General features: G+C 41.6%; 1 protein-coding gene across 1 annotated transcript in view; it reads right to left on the bottom strand.

Moving 5' to 3' along the window:
- The window catches only part of MYO9A (myosin IXA), a 227,547-nt gene that overhangs the window by 47,243 nt on the left and 162,549 nt on the right, over nucleotides 1-17,755 (bottom strand). Inside the window, exons 20-26 of the mRNA XM_029065937.1 lie at nucleotides 12,313-12,393; nucleotides 10,273-10,383; nucleotides 7,625-7,747; nucleotides 6,997-7,146; nucleotides 6,111-6,430; nucleotides 3,292-4,926; nucleotides 282-378 (exon numbers count right to left, since the gene is read on the bottom strand). Of these exons, the coding sequence (XP_028921770.1) occupies nucleotides 282-378; nucleotides 3,292-4,926; nucleotides 6,111-6,430; nucleotides 6,997-7,146; nucleotides 7,625-7,747; nucleotides 10,273-10,383; nucleotides 12,313-12,393 (2,517 nt within the window). The remainder of the gene's footprint in view (nucleotides 1-281; nucleotides 379-3,291; nucleotides 4,927-6,110; nucleotides 6,431-6,996; nucleotides 7,147-7,624; nucleotides 7,748-10,272; nucleotides 10,384-12,312; nucleotides 12,394-17,755) is intronic.

Genomic DNA, 17,755 nt, shown 5'->3' with positions numbered 1-17,755 from the left:
CTGCTGTTGCAACCCAGGCTTTCCTGGAGAGGACACAAGCTCTTATTTCCAGGCTAGCAAGTGGTGTTCTCCCTCATGGACATGGAGCCTGACCCTGCCTGGTCCTTTCTCGGCTCACTTATAAGACTAGATGCCAGGAACAACAGGAACATTACGGTATTTTGAAATTCCTAAACGCGTATAAGATACCGGAACAACAGGAACATTACGGTATTCTGAAATACTCAAATGAGCACAAATTTCATTCACTAAAGAATTGAAACTAACAAAAACCATTATACCTCTCCTCTGCCTGGCCCAGCCATCTTCAAGTGTTTCCTAGATAATTCGTCCTTTGTATGGGGTTGATTTCCTTGGGTTAAAGATTCTCTGTTGAAGCTAAATGCAAGAAAACAATTACACTTGAATTATTAAACGTGTCAACCCACCAGATCCCTTTGGTAACACAGATCAAAAATCACTTAGGTAGGTCATGGAGTTTAGGCAGTGCCAGCAATCCCTATTTATTGAGAGGCAGACAATCATATTTGCTGAGTGCCTACTTTGTGCAGAGCACTGTAATACTAAGCGTTTGGTACATGAGCCCCAAATGTAGGGACTGTATCCAACCCCATTTGCTTGTATACACCCCAGCCCTTAGTACAATACTTGGCACACAAGCACTTAACCAATACCACAATTATTATTATTCCAATATAACAGACATATTCCCTGCCCACAAAGAGTTTACAATCTAGAAACAACATGGCCTAATGGAAAGAGCATGGGTCTAGTAGTTAGAGGACCTGAGTTCTAATCCAGATCCGCCACTTGCCGGCTGTGTGTTCTTGCGCAAGTCAAGACTTCTCTGTGCCTCAGTTCCCTCAGGTGCAAAATGGTGATGGAATCTCTGTTCTCCCTCCTACTTAGATTGTGAGCCCCATGTAGGACCTGATGATCTTGTATCTACCCCAGCAGCTTAATACAGTGCTTGCCACATGGTAAGCACTTAAATATCACAGCTTTTATTATTATTGCTCTTATTACTGAGTATCCTAAAAGGCACCTAGCCAGTGCTGAACCACTGGAAGAAAAGTTAAGGATGACTCAAACGTGGTTTATCAGAACTTCACAAATGACTTCTCAATATATTTACTGTTAGCTTCAAGGGATATGTGAAGTTTGGTGTTCGTTGGAAAACCGAAATGAGGATTGTATTGACAAACTGAAAGTACTGAAAAAGTACCCCAAGATTAGATATTCTAAGGAATTAGCCAAAATCCTCGTATTCTATGGGAGTTACTGGGTAGTTTTGGTAGCCCAAATTACACTTCATTTTCATACTTAAATCTATCAGCTAAGAAATAATTAATAATAATAATTATTGTATTTGTTAAGCATCTACTATGCATTAAACACTGTTTAATTAAACACTGTTTAAGCCCAGGGGTAGAGAGGTAGATACAAGTCAATCAGGTCTGACAGAGTCTCTGTCCCACAAGGGGCCCCAGGCAGGAAAGGTAACAGGCACTGACCCCCCATTTTACAGATGAGGAAACTGAGGCACAGAGAAGTTAAAGACTTGCTCAAGGTCACACAGTGGGCAAATGGTGAAGCCGGGATTAAAACCCAAGTTCCCCTGACTTCCAGGCCTCTGCTCTTCCCTCTACACCAGGTTGCTACAAAGAAGAACTTTGGAATAACTATGAGAGGAATTTTTCTATCACACATTCTGCTTTTAAATATGAAATCCCATAGGATTATTCAATCCATTCTGACCTTCATAGTGCTAACTGCTTTTCACTGAACTTCTCAAAATTCTTAGATTTAACTAATAGAGATTTAACCAGAGAACTGGCCCTGGAAATCCTTTCCCCTTTCTGGGATATTGAATTTTATTTTTAAATATCTCCAAGGGAGATTTCACCACTTCTCAGTATAACTTACCTCATAGCTCAATAACCCTTCCTGTTAAGAATTCCTTCCTTATGTCTTATCTACAAATCCTTTCCAGCATTTTTACATGCTTTTTACTTTCCTATACTTTGTGGAGATGAAGCTTAGCTTGTAGCCTTTAAAAACTTTGAATACAGCAGATAGTTCATAAGCCGATTCGGAATTCTCTTATCTCTTATCTTCAAACATAATTATTGAATGCTTACTTTGTGCAGAACATTACGCTTGAGGAGAGTAGAACATAGAAGAGTTGTTAGATATGGTCCCTAGCCACAAGAAGCTTACAGTCTAGAGGGCTTCCTTGAGCTAACCAACCCTAAGCACAGAGTCAAAATACTTGGAACTTTGTCAATATTTCTCAGTGTTCAGGACTTTTACTTAAGGAAGATAAGTTAATCATAGCAATCCAGAAATAAGACTGAACCTGCACAGATTTATCTCATAAAAATATGAGATCTTCTGTAGGCTGGTTAATTGGGGCTTTTTAAAACTCTTAGATCCCAATCTATTACAGTTTAAATTGTAGAAGTCAAAAGGAAGTGTGGTATGGTCAAATAAAAGCATTCTCAGTACCATATTTATACATGTACCAGACAGAGATAAATTTAAAATACAAATATTTTCCTTTGCCTTAATGAACTAATTTGCTTTGGAATTCTTTGCTGAGTATTTGTTTACTGGAATGTCAACAGCCCAATTTATAAACTTATAATGCATCTAACTCCTTTCAGCCTTCACGAATATCAACAAGCCATTTAGTCCATCCACAATTCACATTTAAACCTTATCATAACTTGTTCTATATACACCTGTGTTGCAAGGGAAGCCTCCCCAAATTAAAGATTGTTACAAATGAGCAGAACACTTGAAACCGATCACTCCTTAGCTCTCACACTAAACGAGGATTAGAATGGCTCCAGGCCCCTACTAGCTGACTGTGAATGTCAGTTTCCTCCAAGTGAGAGAAATGGCATGGCAAAATAAAAAAAATCTTTAGAACATGCCATGAGATTCATAAATAGCTGATGGCTAGTCATAACCATACACTATGCCAACTGGAACTGAATCAAAATTCACCCTCACAAAACATTGGTCACAAAAATGTGACAAACCACTTTTTCAACCATTTGCTTATAAAAACTGAGTTAAGTCAGCACTGAACTTTTGAGTCAACCTGCCTGAACTTGGCCAAAGTCACTCCCAGGAAAGTGAGTCGAGTTCAACTGACAACACCATACCCAAGGACTTTAAGACTGAATTCTTTCCATTTGTGACTTTGCCTAAAGTAACCCCATACAAATGGCTTGTACAGAGCTTGGAAAATTCACTGAATTGTTCCCCCCGCCCTGGACTTACTTGGGAAGGCCAAAACGGTTATCTTTTGGAGTGAAGAAAATGTCAGATGCTTTTCCCTTGTTTAAAGAGCCATCGAAGCTGTGGCTGTGAAACTGCATCTGCCTGAGCTGCTCAGGCTTTGAGAGATGGCTGCTGGAGAAATCCTTGGAATCTACATTCAATTTAGTGCTCCAGTGGTCCGTTTTGGCCAGTTCCTGGGCAGCGCTAGGTTGGTGCTGACTTTCTTGTCTCTCAAAGAACATGCTAGAGGGCCTGTCCTTTTGCGCTAGATGAGAAGGGGGGCTTCCTTTCTTGGCAACGGTGAGGCCTTTAATATCGACTGATTTTGGCACTGGCACGTTATAGTCTCCTCTGCTCTGAGTGTTTAAGATAAGGAGAGACTGGGGTCTATCTGCTCCCTTCTTCTGTGGCTTGAGCGACACTGTCCTCGAAGTCTCCCCTTTCCCATGTTGCTTTTCAAACGGTAGCTGAGGTGGGTGCTCTTTCTCCAAAATGTCCTTCTGTTGACGAATCTGTTCCATCATCTCCTTTTCATTCTGCTGCTGTATTTGCTTTTGCCTTTCTTCCTTCTCAATGTTCAGCTGTTCCAGCTTTCTAACATCAGTACTGAGTGAATTTGTATTCAGTGAAACAGCAAAGTGACCTTCCTCTGCCTTGTGAAACTTTTCGGTCCCACTCCCTGAATGCATGGCCAGAACCGTACCTGGCCTTTCAACATTTCTCATCTGCTTGTTTCTCAGGTTATTCTCCATCAGACCTTGGTTTGTTTTCAGGTGGTCCTGTGGGGGTATGTAGAAAGTAGGCAGACTGTTTGAAAAGAAAGTGTCTCTTAGGTGTGGCCTATAGGTAATGGCTGGAGAATCAGAGACTGTCTTTTCCTTCAAAGAACTCTCTGGAAACTCAGAACCTGAAGATGTCCTTCTCCTCCTAAATGCATTTCGATTAAAATCAGTTGCACCGATGGCATCGTCTTGCAAGTTAAAATTCGGACTGCTCGATAACGAATTCTGGGTCTTGGCTGAGGGGCTCTGTACGCCCCTCTCGTCTGAAATTAGAGGATCAGGTTTACTCTTCAGATTCTCCTCACAGCTTAAAAGTTCCAAGCTGCCCTGAGAGCTTTCACTCTCAGGGGTCCCTTGCGGGGAATGAAGGCCCTCAGACGCCAGCTCCGTGGACCACCTGCGCTCTTCCGAGGGAGAGGTTCCGCTACTGGAACGGACCTTGAGCAGTTCTAGGCTGAATATTGCTTGCTCCAGTTCCCGCATTCTTCGGCTCTCTCTCTTTGCTCGGCCCACCTTTTTCTGGTTGAGGTCTTCTAGGGATTTGGGCCTTTCCCGAACAACCACATCTTGATCCACGTCCATGCCACTCTGGCTACTGGCTCTCTCCTGTCCCTTATATAGTAAGTCTTCAGAACTGTCCAATGAGTCAGGATGGCTCACCCGACTACTCTCTATCACGGATTTATGTTCTGCTACGGCTTTCACTCTCTCTTCAAAGGAACCATCCTCCCATTCTGATGGATCGGAACCTTTAATCTCCAAAACTTCATCTGTTTCCAATTCGTTCTCTTTGATTTTCAATCCATTTTCCAAATTAACATCTTTTAATCTTAGACCACTTGAAGTTTTAAATCTGGATAAAAACAAAACAGCAAAATTATCGCTTTGCCATGGAAGGAAAATACTGCATTGTTATCAGTAGTACGCACTGAACTGTTGTCTGGTCTTCCTCTCTTGCCCAACTCTCACAGTAGTGTGTGGAAAAGAGGAAATAAATGAATTAGGAGAGAGTAGAGAGGTGGTGGGTAAGGAAAGTTGAGGAATATAGAGCTACATCCCAGACTGATTTATAGGTCTTGGCATGATTCTTAGGAAGACAAGCTGTGCACAGGTGAGGATTGTTTTCAATCTTATCGGCTGAACACCGCAGAAATGCTGTTGCTGTTTTCGCTCATGAGTCCCTGTGCCTTACGAATTTAATTACACCCCTCCTCAGCACTCACGGTATATGCTTGGCTCCACTGATTGATATTTTTGGCTCTTCCATTAGAGTGTAAGCTAACTGTGGACAGGAAATATGTCACTTAATTATTCTGTACTTCCCAAGCACCTAGGATGATGCATCGCATCCAGTGGAAACTCAATAAATGCTATTCCTGCTGCTGCTGCTGTACACTACTGTACACCCACTATGGATCACAACAGCAATGAGGATGACTATAGGTGCTCAATGCATTGTTCAAGCATAGCTCAGTTCCTCCAGAAGCTACGTCAGAACTGCCTGCCGGAACTGACCAGGTCCTACACGCTAATCTTGGTTAGGCTGGGTTACAGATCTTTAGCTTGTGCAAGGCTCTGGAAGGAAAACTCAACAATCAGAGGAATGCTTTACCAATCTCTACTAGCAATATTTTCTTAGAATTGGAATCGATTCTATCAATTCCAATGACTACAAATTATTATTAAGGGCTCTTCCGAAACAGATCTTGAAATGTCTATCTGTGGTATCCTGATTATTGTACTATTACTCATCATCATCGACGGTATTGACTGAGTGCTTACTATGGGCAGAGCACTGTAATAAGCACTTGGGAGATTACAATACAACATAATTGGCAAGCACATCCCCTGCCCACAATGAGTTTACAGTCTAGAACACTATAATAATGTCCTTTTCAGATGAGCTCTTAGTTTAAATACTTCCTAGAAGGAAGTCTGGTTAAATACTCATATTTACGCTGAACCATGAATCCCAGATCTCATTTCTCTCAAACTGGAATGCATCAATTTTTTTTTTAAAGTGTTGGCAGACATTACCTTTTCCGAACTTCATATCCTTTAAATGCAGCTTGCAACAGGATGATTTTGTTCCTTTGCTCCCTATAGAGTCTGCTTTCCCAAAAGCCTCTCCACCTAGCTTGAATGCGGGTGGCTGCAGCATGCCTGCGTCTACTGTATCGTCTCCAGCTATTTTGGATGATGGAGGCTGCGGCCTGGATCTGCAAGTACCTTCTCCTCTCCAAGTAAGCACGCCAGGAGGATTGGAGAATTATCGCTGCATTGTTGAGGGCAACAGTATCCGTCTGGAAGCCTTCAATATCCGCTTGCTTTCTACTCTGGTAATTGCGCCAATATCTCTGCAGAGAAGATAAAAACAGGCTTTATTACTGGCACAGCCGGCATCAGGTTTCCAAAAGAAGGGGTCCATGGGAAAAAAGAAACTCTGAGTCATCTTTAAGCACACGGCAGTGCCTAGAAACTCCAAGAAGCCACAAAAACATTTTTTTTTCCTCTCGAACATGGCAATCTCTGAAAGGGTACTTAAAACTGCTGTTAATTTGATGGGGGATCTTACTGAAACTACATCAGTTGCATTTGAGTAAAGACAACGAGGCTCCCTAAAGCAACATTTTACTATGCATTTCTGAGGAGACTGCTGGTCGAGTTCTTGCATGAAGAAAGGGGAATGGGTAGAAAATTGAGGCTGGTTATTCATGAATCTCTCTCTCTTTTTCCTCTCTCTCTAAAATAGAGATCACTGACCAAAATGAATTGGCTCCAAACAAAACATCCATAGCAGCAAATGTCCAACTGCTAACAAAACCCAGAACTTCTGGCCCCGTTAAGATGAAGACCAAGAAGAGTAAAACAGTAAAATATTTTCCACGTTCCCTTCCCAGCCCCCCACCCCCCACAACCCTACCTGGATGACGATGGCTGCCCGCTTCAGGTTGAGGAAATGCTGTCTCTGGATCACTGCCCGGAACCATCGCTGCAGCAGGATGATCCTGCAGAGCACTTCCTGATGCAGCATGCCCTGTAAGTGCTGACGCTCTTGCTCCTTCAGGAATACCTAGGAGGAAGCAGGGTCAAAAATTGCAGAAAAGGTGGTTCTCTCCCACTAGGCACCAAGTGCTTGACTGAACCTGGGGATTACATTCTAAGCATGCTATAAAGCTTAGGAAGTGGATTTGAATTTGAGGGAAACAAAAAGCATTTTTAGAAATTTCAATGTGAAAAATATCAATGAACGGCTGAATAAAGGTCCAGGGGCTTTCAGTTTAAGTTATGCAACAAAGTACTTTCCTGAGCTGAATTTTAGCTTTAGACATCAGAACAATAAAAAGACCCTGCTAAATTGGTAGAGTAGTAGTCTTTAGGGGCACGGAACTAGCTCGATTGTTCAAAGCACAGCCTGGCCCAATCTATTTTTTATAGCAAATAATATGGGCCATACTTTTGGCACAAAGCTAAACATTGCCCTTATCCTACTACAAAGACAAAACCACTCATTCTTGTGTAGTGATGCAATTGAAAGTAACTGGATTTACCATTGTCCTTCCAACTTGGTAATTATCTGGATCAGTTTCTATTTTCCTGAAGAAAGCTTGGATATTCGATTTGGACGGAATGGTGCCCCTCTGAAGAAGAACATGGAAATGTCCCACAAACTCCTGTAAATATAAAAGTAATACCGGTTAAACTTCAGGAAGGCTTTTACTGTCATTTCCAATCACAAACAACTTACTAAAATGCATGAGCTGGAGATTTCAAGGGATGAAGAGAATCAACAGTAGTAGGTTTTTAATGTAACTCCAATGGAATAAAAGTCAAGGATACTTGTGAATGGAGACTGAAAAATGTTTTTGTGGTGGGAGGAAAACTATAGTTCTTTTGAGAAATCTGAATCATCAGGTGTTTAAAAAGATAAGTTATCAGAACACAAAGATTTTTACAGAAAACTCAGAGAATACATCAGCACTTGCACGGTGTGTTTAAAAATTGTGGTCTCTGCTAAGCGACTGCGATGTGTCAAGCACCATACTAAGTGCTGGGGTAGATATAAGATGATGAGGTCAGATAGAATCCCTGCCCTGCACAGAGCTCGAAGTCACGAGGGAGGGAGATCACGTATTTAGTCTCCATTTTATAAATGAGCAAATGAAGGTACAGAGAAGTTCTGTGACTTTCCCCAGGTCTTACACCAGGCAAGTGGCAAAATAGGGATTAGAACCCAGGTCCTCTCACTCGCAGACCTGTGCTCCTTCCACTAGGCCACAATGCTTCTCAAGAGTTCAATTATTGCGTAACTGAGCAGAGAATGCAGAATGGGGACCAAGAGCAAACAGACTGCTTCCTTTGATAGCGTTTGAAAGTAACGTTTCTTGTATCCTTGGAAGCAGCAGCTGCCATCCACTCTTATGACCTTAGGGGAAGCCAGCTGGATGTCACTCTCTTGGCAGTAACAGGAGGGAGAGCCCTCATGGAGAAGACACAGGCAGAAAAAGACAAATATTTTCCTTTTCACTAAACACGCCTAATTAAAAGCCATTAACCATACAAGAACTGAGAGGGTAAAGGGCTTCAGTTTTTTTAATGAAACTTAGCACATCTTAGGAGAAAAGGTGAAATCCAGGAGTTGTTAAACGGACAACTGCACAGATTACAGGATCATTAGAACATAGGAGGGCTTTATAAGACTACTATGATGCTGAAGTGATTGCTTTCTACCTGCTTTCAATTTGGGAGAAAATTAGAGAGAGAGAAAAGATACAGAGGAATAAAAATAGAACTGATGCCCAGAACAGAACATCTCATCTTCACACCCAAACCCTATCCTGTGACTTTCTCATCAATGTAGACAACACCATCCTCCTCTCTGAAGCCTGTAACCATCCATGGCATTATCCTCGATTCACCTCTCTCATTCCACCCGCGAATTCAAGCCGTCATGAACTCCTTTACGACATCGCTAGACTATGTCCTTTCCGGCTCCATCCAAATGCTACTACTTTGATCTAAGCACTTATATTCCACCTTGACTACTGCATCAGCCTCCTCTCATTCCCCATTCCGATCCTTATTTCACTATGCTGCCTGGATCATTTTCCTAAAAAAAAAAAAAATTCAATCCATGTCTCCCCATGCCCCCAAAATCTCCAATGGTTGCCCAACCACCTCCAGTAGTAAATCCTGACCACCAACTCTCTTCCTCCTACCTTATCTTGCGGCTTTCCTACTACAACCTACCCTGCACATTTCATTCCTTTCATGCTGACCTACTCATTCTCCCTTGATTCCATTTATCTTGCTGCTGATCTTTTGTCCATGTCCTCCCGCTGGGCTGAAACTCCCTCCCTCTTCGTATTTGACAGACCATCCCTCTCTCCACCTTCAAAGCCTCCTAAAGCTACATTTGCTTCAAGAAACCTTCCTTGACTAAACCCTCACCTCCCCTATTTGCCCTCCCTTCTCCCCTCATCTAGACTGTAAACCCACTGTGAGCAGGGATTGTCTCTCTCTATTGTTGTATTGTACTTTCCAAGAGCTTAGTACAGTGCTTTGCACACAGTAAGTGCTCAATAAATACAACTGAATGAATGTCTAATTTTGCACCTCTAAGCACCTGATATTCACCCCATCCCCAGCCCCACAGCTTTTATGTATATATCCTTATACTCTCCCATCCCCTCCATCTGTAATTTATCTTAATGTGTACCTCCCCATCTAGACTACAAGCTCCATGTGGACAGGGAACATGTCTACCAAGTCTATTGTACAGTATTTTCCCAAGTGCTCAGTACTGAGCTCTGCACACGGTAAGCACTCACTAAATACACAGAAAGGCACAGAACACAGTAGAGCTATGGGTTCTAACCTCACCGCTGCCACTTGTCCGCTGTGTGACCTTGGGCAAGTCACTTCACTTCTCTGTGCCTCAGTTACCTCACCTGTAAAATGGGGATTGTGACTGTGGGCCCCACGTGGGACAGGGACTGTATCCAACCCAATTTTCAAGTATTCACCCCAGCACTTGGTATAGTGTTTGCCACATAGTAGGTGTTCAACAAATACTATAATTATTAAATACTACCAAATGCCTGTTAGCGTGGGTAAGAGTCAATGAGAGATTAAGTAAATGTGAAAAATCCAATGTCTGTTTAAAACCAATAACAATAAAACTCTAGAAGAGCATGACCTGAAAGGAATATTTGCAGCCGTATCCAGATTGCCGAATTCGAACGGTCTCCAGCATTCCTGTGTATCGCAGTTGCCTAAGCACCAAGCTGTCACTGAATCTCAAGGGTAACTGAAAGACAGAGGATAAGCAAAGAAAGTTTAAAGGACCAATAACTCGATTAAACACACTCATCCCAAATGAAATGGAGAGTGAGGTACATCTACAAAAAATAACCCCCCTCCAAATTGTGAAAATGTTCTTCCAGGGTGGTAGACAGCGATTGCCTGATGAATTCTGGTTAGGATCTCAGGCACAGTGACTGATCTGTCCCTCCTGGCAGTCATAATTTTGATGTTAGGAAGGAGCTGGGGTTAAGCTGAGAAGCACTAACTCCTATCTTAGCTGTCAGTTTTCATTTTGGGAAACCTGGCCATTGCCATGGAGTTACCTGGCCGTTAGTGGCAGCAAAAAAAGTAAATACATATTATTTTTTCAAATACAATTGCGCAGCTATAATCAGAGATTTCATTATAACACACAAACACACTCGCTTACATATATACGTCCTGATACTTTCAAATTCTGGGTCCAACATGATGGTGAGATTGGGGAGAGCTGGGGACAGGGAACAAGTAGCATTTCTAATAATGTTCAACCTGGAAAGTGGAGCTGGGATCTTGGGTGGGGAGGAGGGTGTGTGGGGGAGAGAAAGAGGACAAAGATGGAAGGGAAGGTATGTTCTAAACAGGTATTTGATGGTGGCCAGGATAAGGCTGCACTGTAGAGAACCTCCTACCAATCTATTCTTAGTTGAGATATTTACTCCCCTGCTGGGTACTATTAACATTTGACAGTTACTGACTACCTATTTTTCACCTCCCTTACTTCCAGGGATAATCTCCTACAGAAAATAATAATTATGAAAATAATAATAATCATACTTATTAAGCACTTACTACATGCTGGGGTAGACACATCATAATCAGGTCCCACTTGCGCTCACACTCTAAGGTCGGGGGGAGAAACACGTATTGAACCCCCATTCTGCAGATGAGGGAACTGAGGTACAGAGAGGTTGAGACTTGCCCAAAGTCACATAACAGGTAAGAGGCAGAGCCAAAATGAGAATTTAGGGTTTCTGACTCCTGGCCTATTTTCTTTCCTTTAGGCTACACTGCCATGGCTGTATTATAATCATATTAGCAATAATAATGGTTCAGCATCGATGATTTGTTTATCTTCTGGACAGAGGAATCAAAACTCTTCCCATTCACAAATTAACATTTTTTCCTTAGTTTGCTTTTAATCATTGAAATCAAGGATGAAATTGGCATGTTTCAAGTGTCTTTCAAGCTCTCCCTACCTCTCTCTATACCTGATTGGTTTATCATGAACCATCCCAAGTATTCTGCAAAAAGAGCCTAATAAATACCATAACTAATTTGCAAAGTCTCATTCAGTGAAAAGGCAGGAAACATGATGGGAATTTTAGAAAATTTATAATGTGTCACAATTTTCTCATTATGAGAAATTCTCAGAATACTTTGCAGAGGAGAGTAGCTTAGTGAAAAGAACAAGGGCCAGGGATTAAGAGGACCTGGGTTCTAATCCCAGCTCCTTCACTTATCTGCTGTGTGACCTTGGGCAAGTCACTTAATTTCCCTGTGCCTCAGCTACCTCATTCGTAAAATGGGGATTAAGACTGTGAGCCCCAAATGGGACATGGACTGTGTCCAACCTTGAATCTAACCCAGCACTTAGTACAACCACTAGCAAATAGTAAGTGCTTAACAAATACCATTCAAAAAAGAAAAAAAGGGGAGATTGTTTCCAAACCAGACGAACTAAGGTTGCACTCTAAGAATAGTAACATTTTGGTCGCCAGACTTCAGTGTGATAAAATGACTATTACGTAAATGAAAACGGCTCCACCTTCCCAACCAGATGTGGTATTATTTCCCCTTGTTCAACTTTTTGCACTAGCTAAAACGTGGTTTGCAACAGTCTAGGTTGGTCTGAGTGGTGGACGACCTGTTCATTTACTGATTTTTTATTTACCTTTTCAGCATTGGATCGAATACATTTGACAAAATAAGGCTCGGCTTGACCCAACGTCTCCATCAGTTTGTTCAAGGAGACCTGCAGAACAAGAGGACACAATTAAATACAGAGTTTTTTCCAGCCCTGATGAACAGAGAAAAATAGAAGCACAAATCCTAATTTCCTTCCCCAAAAGATAAAGTTGGGGATACATATAGTCTGAGGGGAAGAAAACTTCTTTTATTAGGAAGGCAGCTGGTCCTCCCAGAAAAAGAGTAGCAAGCTACGTATATTTTCTCATTGCTTTAACTGAAGGCCAAAGACAATCAGCATGTAATCTCTACAAGGTTTAAATCCCAGGGAAGGGCAACATTTTCTTAAGCCACCAACAGGGAAGTTGCTCGGCTGCCAGAACAATTCATTTTTGGAAATAATTGAAGCTTAAAGTTACATGGCATATTCTGAATTTACTCATAACACTTGTGAACAAACTTCCTCTCCTTTGTGTTCCAGGGTAAAGAACAAACTGCCTTCGAAATCCACTTCGCCTAGGAAAAAAATTTTCCAGGGTGATCCTGTGAAATCACTATCGCCAGGTCTATTACCCAACAATTTTCAATTCACCTATTTGCCTATCAACCTTCGCATGAAACAAAAACCCCTCACTCTTGGCTTCAAAGCTCTCCGTCACCTTGCCCCCTACCTCACCTCCCTTCTCTCTTTCTACTGCCCACCCCGCACACTCTGCTCCTCTGCCGCTCACCTCCTGTCCCCCGTTCACGCCTATCCCACCGTCGACCCCTGGCCCAAATCCTCCCGCTGTCCTGGAATGCCCTCCCTCCTCATCTCCACCAAACTAACTCTCTTGCCCTCTTCAAAGCCCTACTAAAAGCTCACCTCCTCCAGGAGGCCTTCCCAGACTGAGTCCCCCCTTCCCTCTGCTCCTCCTCCCCTCCCCATTCCCCCCTCCCGCCCTCTGCTCTTCCCTCTTTCCCTCCTCTCAGCACTGTGCATATTTGTATATATTACCCTATTTATTTTGTTAATGGCGTGTATATCTCTATCATTCTATTTATCTTGATGATGTTTTGTTTTGTTCTGTTTTGCTTTGCTGTCTGTCTCCCCCGTTTAGACTGTGAGCCCATTACTGGGCAGGGATTGTCTCTATCTGTTGCCGAATTGTACACTCCAAGTGCTTAGTACAGTGCTCTGCACATAATAAGTGCTCAATAAATACTATTGAATGAATGAATAAAGGCTGGTCCTGTTAAATGCAACTATGTTACAGGATTTTTTTTTCAAATGCAAGATGCCACTGATCAGTAAAATGATGACTATTTAAGGAAAATTTTCATATTTCTAGCAGAATGAGATATCCCCACAAAACTATGGAAGAATTCCTTACAGAAGGATTATTGCAAAACTCCAAATTCTTAGAAAAGTGTAACAGTGTGAAGTAATAATATCAGTAGAAGGTTTTCTTGCCTAGCATCACTATGCTATTCATGCTCAGTTGAAAATTATCTTTCAGGAAATCAGAGGAACCAGAGACAAATTCTGAAAACAAAGTTTTCTGGAAGTTAATTGATTATTTAAATTTATTCCCCATCTACTCCCTAAGGGGCTAATAGTACAGATCCTGGAAGAGGACTAGTCGGGGCATCGGCTAAAGCTTTGGTACATTCAAAAGAATAAACAAAAGAAATTCGTCATCTAAAAAGGCCCATGGAATTTCACTGAATTCACAGAATTGATACCTGCTTTCTTGTGGGATGATAACACACAAAATCAACCCTGGCCTTGAGAAAAGTATAAAATGGAAATTAGCCGAGTTCCACTTTTTGGATCCACAGGAAATAAGAGATTTCATTATCAGGAGGGCATCCTGTGGCTAAGTCATCATGCCTCTGCAGCTGATTTCACACACATCTAAGGGCACTGAAATCTTAGCCTAAGGCTAAGACTGAGAGGATCAGTTGCACACATTCGGACTGAGGTTGAGGGACCTATAGTAGAGTGCTCTGCACACAGTAAGCGCTCAATAAATACAACTGAATGAGTGAGAGTTGTTACTCTGCTGCAGTAGCTCTAATAACTTGAGTCTCAGCTGGCATTCTAAAAAGCTAAAATGATATAGGCCCCTAATCAGAGAATCAGAAAAGGTAGGAATAAGTGCAGTAGAAACTATGAAACAAACAAAAAAACCACAAAGGAAAATGAGCAAGCATTTATCTTCATCATATTTGCAATTGAGGATTCAAGGCTTTTAATGACGCTATGGTTGCTCTCTCTGAGCCCATGATAATGTTGATTTGATTCTGAAAGGATTATTGAATTGCCTACAACAAAATTAAGGTGAAATATGAATTGTGCTTTTGCTTACCTAGAATAACTGATTAGAAAATATTCCAGCTACCAAGATGCCATCTTTTCTAGCCAATACGGATGAACATTTCAGGACACGGTGATTATTTATTTACATACATGGATCTCCTGCTTAAGGATTCCTAGTCGAGAACGTTATTATGCACGTGACTATAGCTGAAAAAAGTGCCAATGACATTGGAAATAGGTTTTACCAAGCTCCGACGCGTGCATCTATTTACGTAACCTGCCCATCTATTTACCTAGACTATTTCCCTTTAAATTTTTGGGTTTTGGCAGGGGGCATAACTGTGTGTGTTTGTCAGGGTGTGTTAAAAAGAAAAACAACTAGCTACGCCTGTTCCTTCGATACACAGACTTGAGGAAGCAAGTCTGTACACCAGCTGAGGGTTGGACTTTGGAGGCATTTCCTTCTTCTCAGGCAGGAGACTCAAAGCCCGACAAAAATGTCTTATAATGAGGGACACAGCTGGACAATATATCTAAGAACATTGGGGAGCTGGTGGCAGAATACGTTTTGTAGAAACTCAATTGCTAACAGCTTCCTTTTGAACTATAAAAAGCTTGGTATAAACAGAACCATGTGCAGGATATAAAAAGGAAATTCCTCCCTCTGAACAGTGAAGTGTACTGTGCAGATGTTACTAAATATGATTGGGTCCATTTCTAAATCAAAGTTCCAAAACCCATAAAAGACAGGACCAACATCTTTTCTACAGTCCACTAACCTGAGTATGCGCTTTCCCCTACCCTCAAGTATTTACAAAAACTCAGAGTGCCTCATAATTGTAGGTTAAATGGAGAGAGTTGACAGTAGTGCCAAAAGCATTGTTACAGGTGGATTTTCTTAAGATATAGTGCAATTTCTCTTGCATCATCACTGATATTTACTGGGGGTCTACTATGGGCAGAACATCACATTGGTGTTTGGTCACACCGATGTTGACATTGAGAGGGAAGTTAGGAGGAGGAGTAGCTTTAGGAGGAGAGATGAGTTCAGTTTGGTATGTGCAATAGGATATTTGATCCCCGGAAGACATTTCGTTCTTTCTCTAAAACAAAGCAAACATTTATTCAATCGTATTTATTGAGTGCTTCATTTCTAGCCAGCATTCCTTTAAACTCTTTATGATTTACTTTTATAGTTACATGTCCTACTGATTCACTCTTGTGCTGTCCATTTCTCTCAATAAATGATATACCTTGCTTTCAATGCTTAATCATTTTAGATTCTGCGCAGTGAAGAAGGGTAGTAGAATCAAATTAGAAATGTCACAGAATATCATAATTCTGACTCTGTTATGCAGGAAAAGGTGGCTTGTGTTTGTAAGTGATGAAAGTTTAAAGCAATTAAAAAGTTATACTTCTTTACGGTGACAGTAAAATCACTTCTGAGTTATTTACATTTTAAGCTACTAAACACAACGGAGCATTGACGCACAAGTAATTATGATTGCATTGAAGTAATTATGAATGTGAGATATTCTTAGTGCATTTTTTGCTTTAATATGTGTAGTCTCCCCTTCTAGATTGTAAGCTCATTTTGGGCTGGGTTGTGTCTATTATACTGTTAATTGTACTCTCCCAAGTGCTCAGTACAGTGCTCTCCACACAGTAGGTGCTTAATAAATACAATTGATTTTTGTCATACACTTTGTACTGCCATAACCCATTTTTTCACTACACGTTTTGGGTTAGAATGCTGTCGTTCTGCCGTAACTTATTTTATGACATTTGTTATATGGTTACTATGTGCCAGGCACTGTGCTACGTGCTGGGGTTGATTTAATCAGGTTGGACACAGCCACGTGGGGCTCACAGTCTTAATCCCATTTTACAGATGGGGTACCTGGCACAGAGAAGTGAAGTGACTTCCCCAAGGACACACAGCAGACCAGAAATGGAGCTGGGATTAGAACCCAGGTCCTCTGATTCCCAGGCTTGTGCTCTTTCCGCTAGATCATGTTGTGAGCCCCATAAACTTAAGCTTTCACTGCACATTTTGGTTACAATGATGTCAGAGATTAGGGGATATTCTTTTGACAGTGCAAATCTGTTTAAGCTAGGCATGCCACATGATCAGAAGAAACTTCTCATGCACACAGCAGGTGGCATGAGGATGATTGCACGGGTTGTCCTTAATGCAGGCTTAGCAGAATGCAACACACACTTTTTTACGGTATTTGTTAAGGACTTACTATGTGCCAAACACTGGTCTAAGTGCTGGGGTAGATACACATTAAGTGGTTGGACACAGTCCCTGTCCCACATGGGGCTCCCACCCAAAGTAGGAGGGAGAACAGGAGAACTGAGGCTCAGAGCAGTTAAATGGCTTGCCCAAGGATACACAGCAAGCATTTGGCAGAGCCAGGATTGGAAAGCAGATCCTCTGACTCCCAGGCCTGTGCTCTCTCAACTAGGTCACGCTGCTTCTTATTAGAATGAGAATTAGAATCCCCCCCCTTTTAGACTGTGAGCCCGTTGGGTAGGGATTATGTCTGTTGCCAAATTGCGTTTTCCAAGCACTTAGTACAGTTAAAATTAAACTGTAACTAGTTAGTACTAAGTTAGTACTGACTTAGTACAGTTAAAAGAGAGTGGGATGAGTTCCTCAAAAAGGATAGCTAACCCACTTTGAATTAACTGAAATAAAAGTGACACCAGCACTTCAACCGGACTGAATTTTAACAATCACATTTCCAAACAGCCAATGGGTATACTGCCCAATTCTCTGTAAAGGAAGGGAACCTAAAAATCTTTAGGCTTATACACTTGAACCAGACATATCATTTTCACAATTATACCACAATTACCAAATGTATATTAACCTCTCTCTTTAAAGGGAGGGATCTAAAAATGTCTGGGCTAATAAACTCTTGGATTTTAATAGGGTCTGTTGGAGACAAACCTGCTTTTGGGTGTGTGTGGGGGGGGGGGGGGCTGATAAGTAATCCTGTGTAGATGGTTAATCATTTTCCCATTATATATAACAATAAACAATTCAGAAAGCTGGGCCGAGGTGATGATGGAGGTAAAGAGTCCTTATTCTAATTGTTCTCTGTTTGAATTATGCCCG

This window comes from Ornithorhynchus anatinus, chromosome 5 (genome assembly GCF_004115215.2).
Source record: "Ornithorhynchus anatinus isolate Pmale09 chromosome 5, mOrnAna1.pri.v4, whole genome shotgun sequence".
Lineage (NCBI taxonomy): Eukaryota > Metazoa > Chordata > Mammalia > Monotremata > Ornithorhynchidae > Ornithorhynchus > Ornithorhynchus anatinus.
This window is presented reverse-complemented; position numbering and strand designations above follow the sequence as displayed.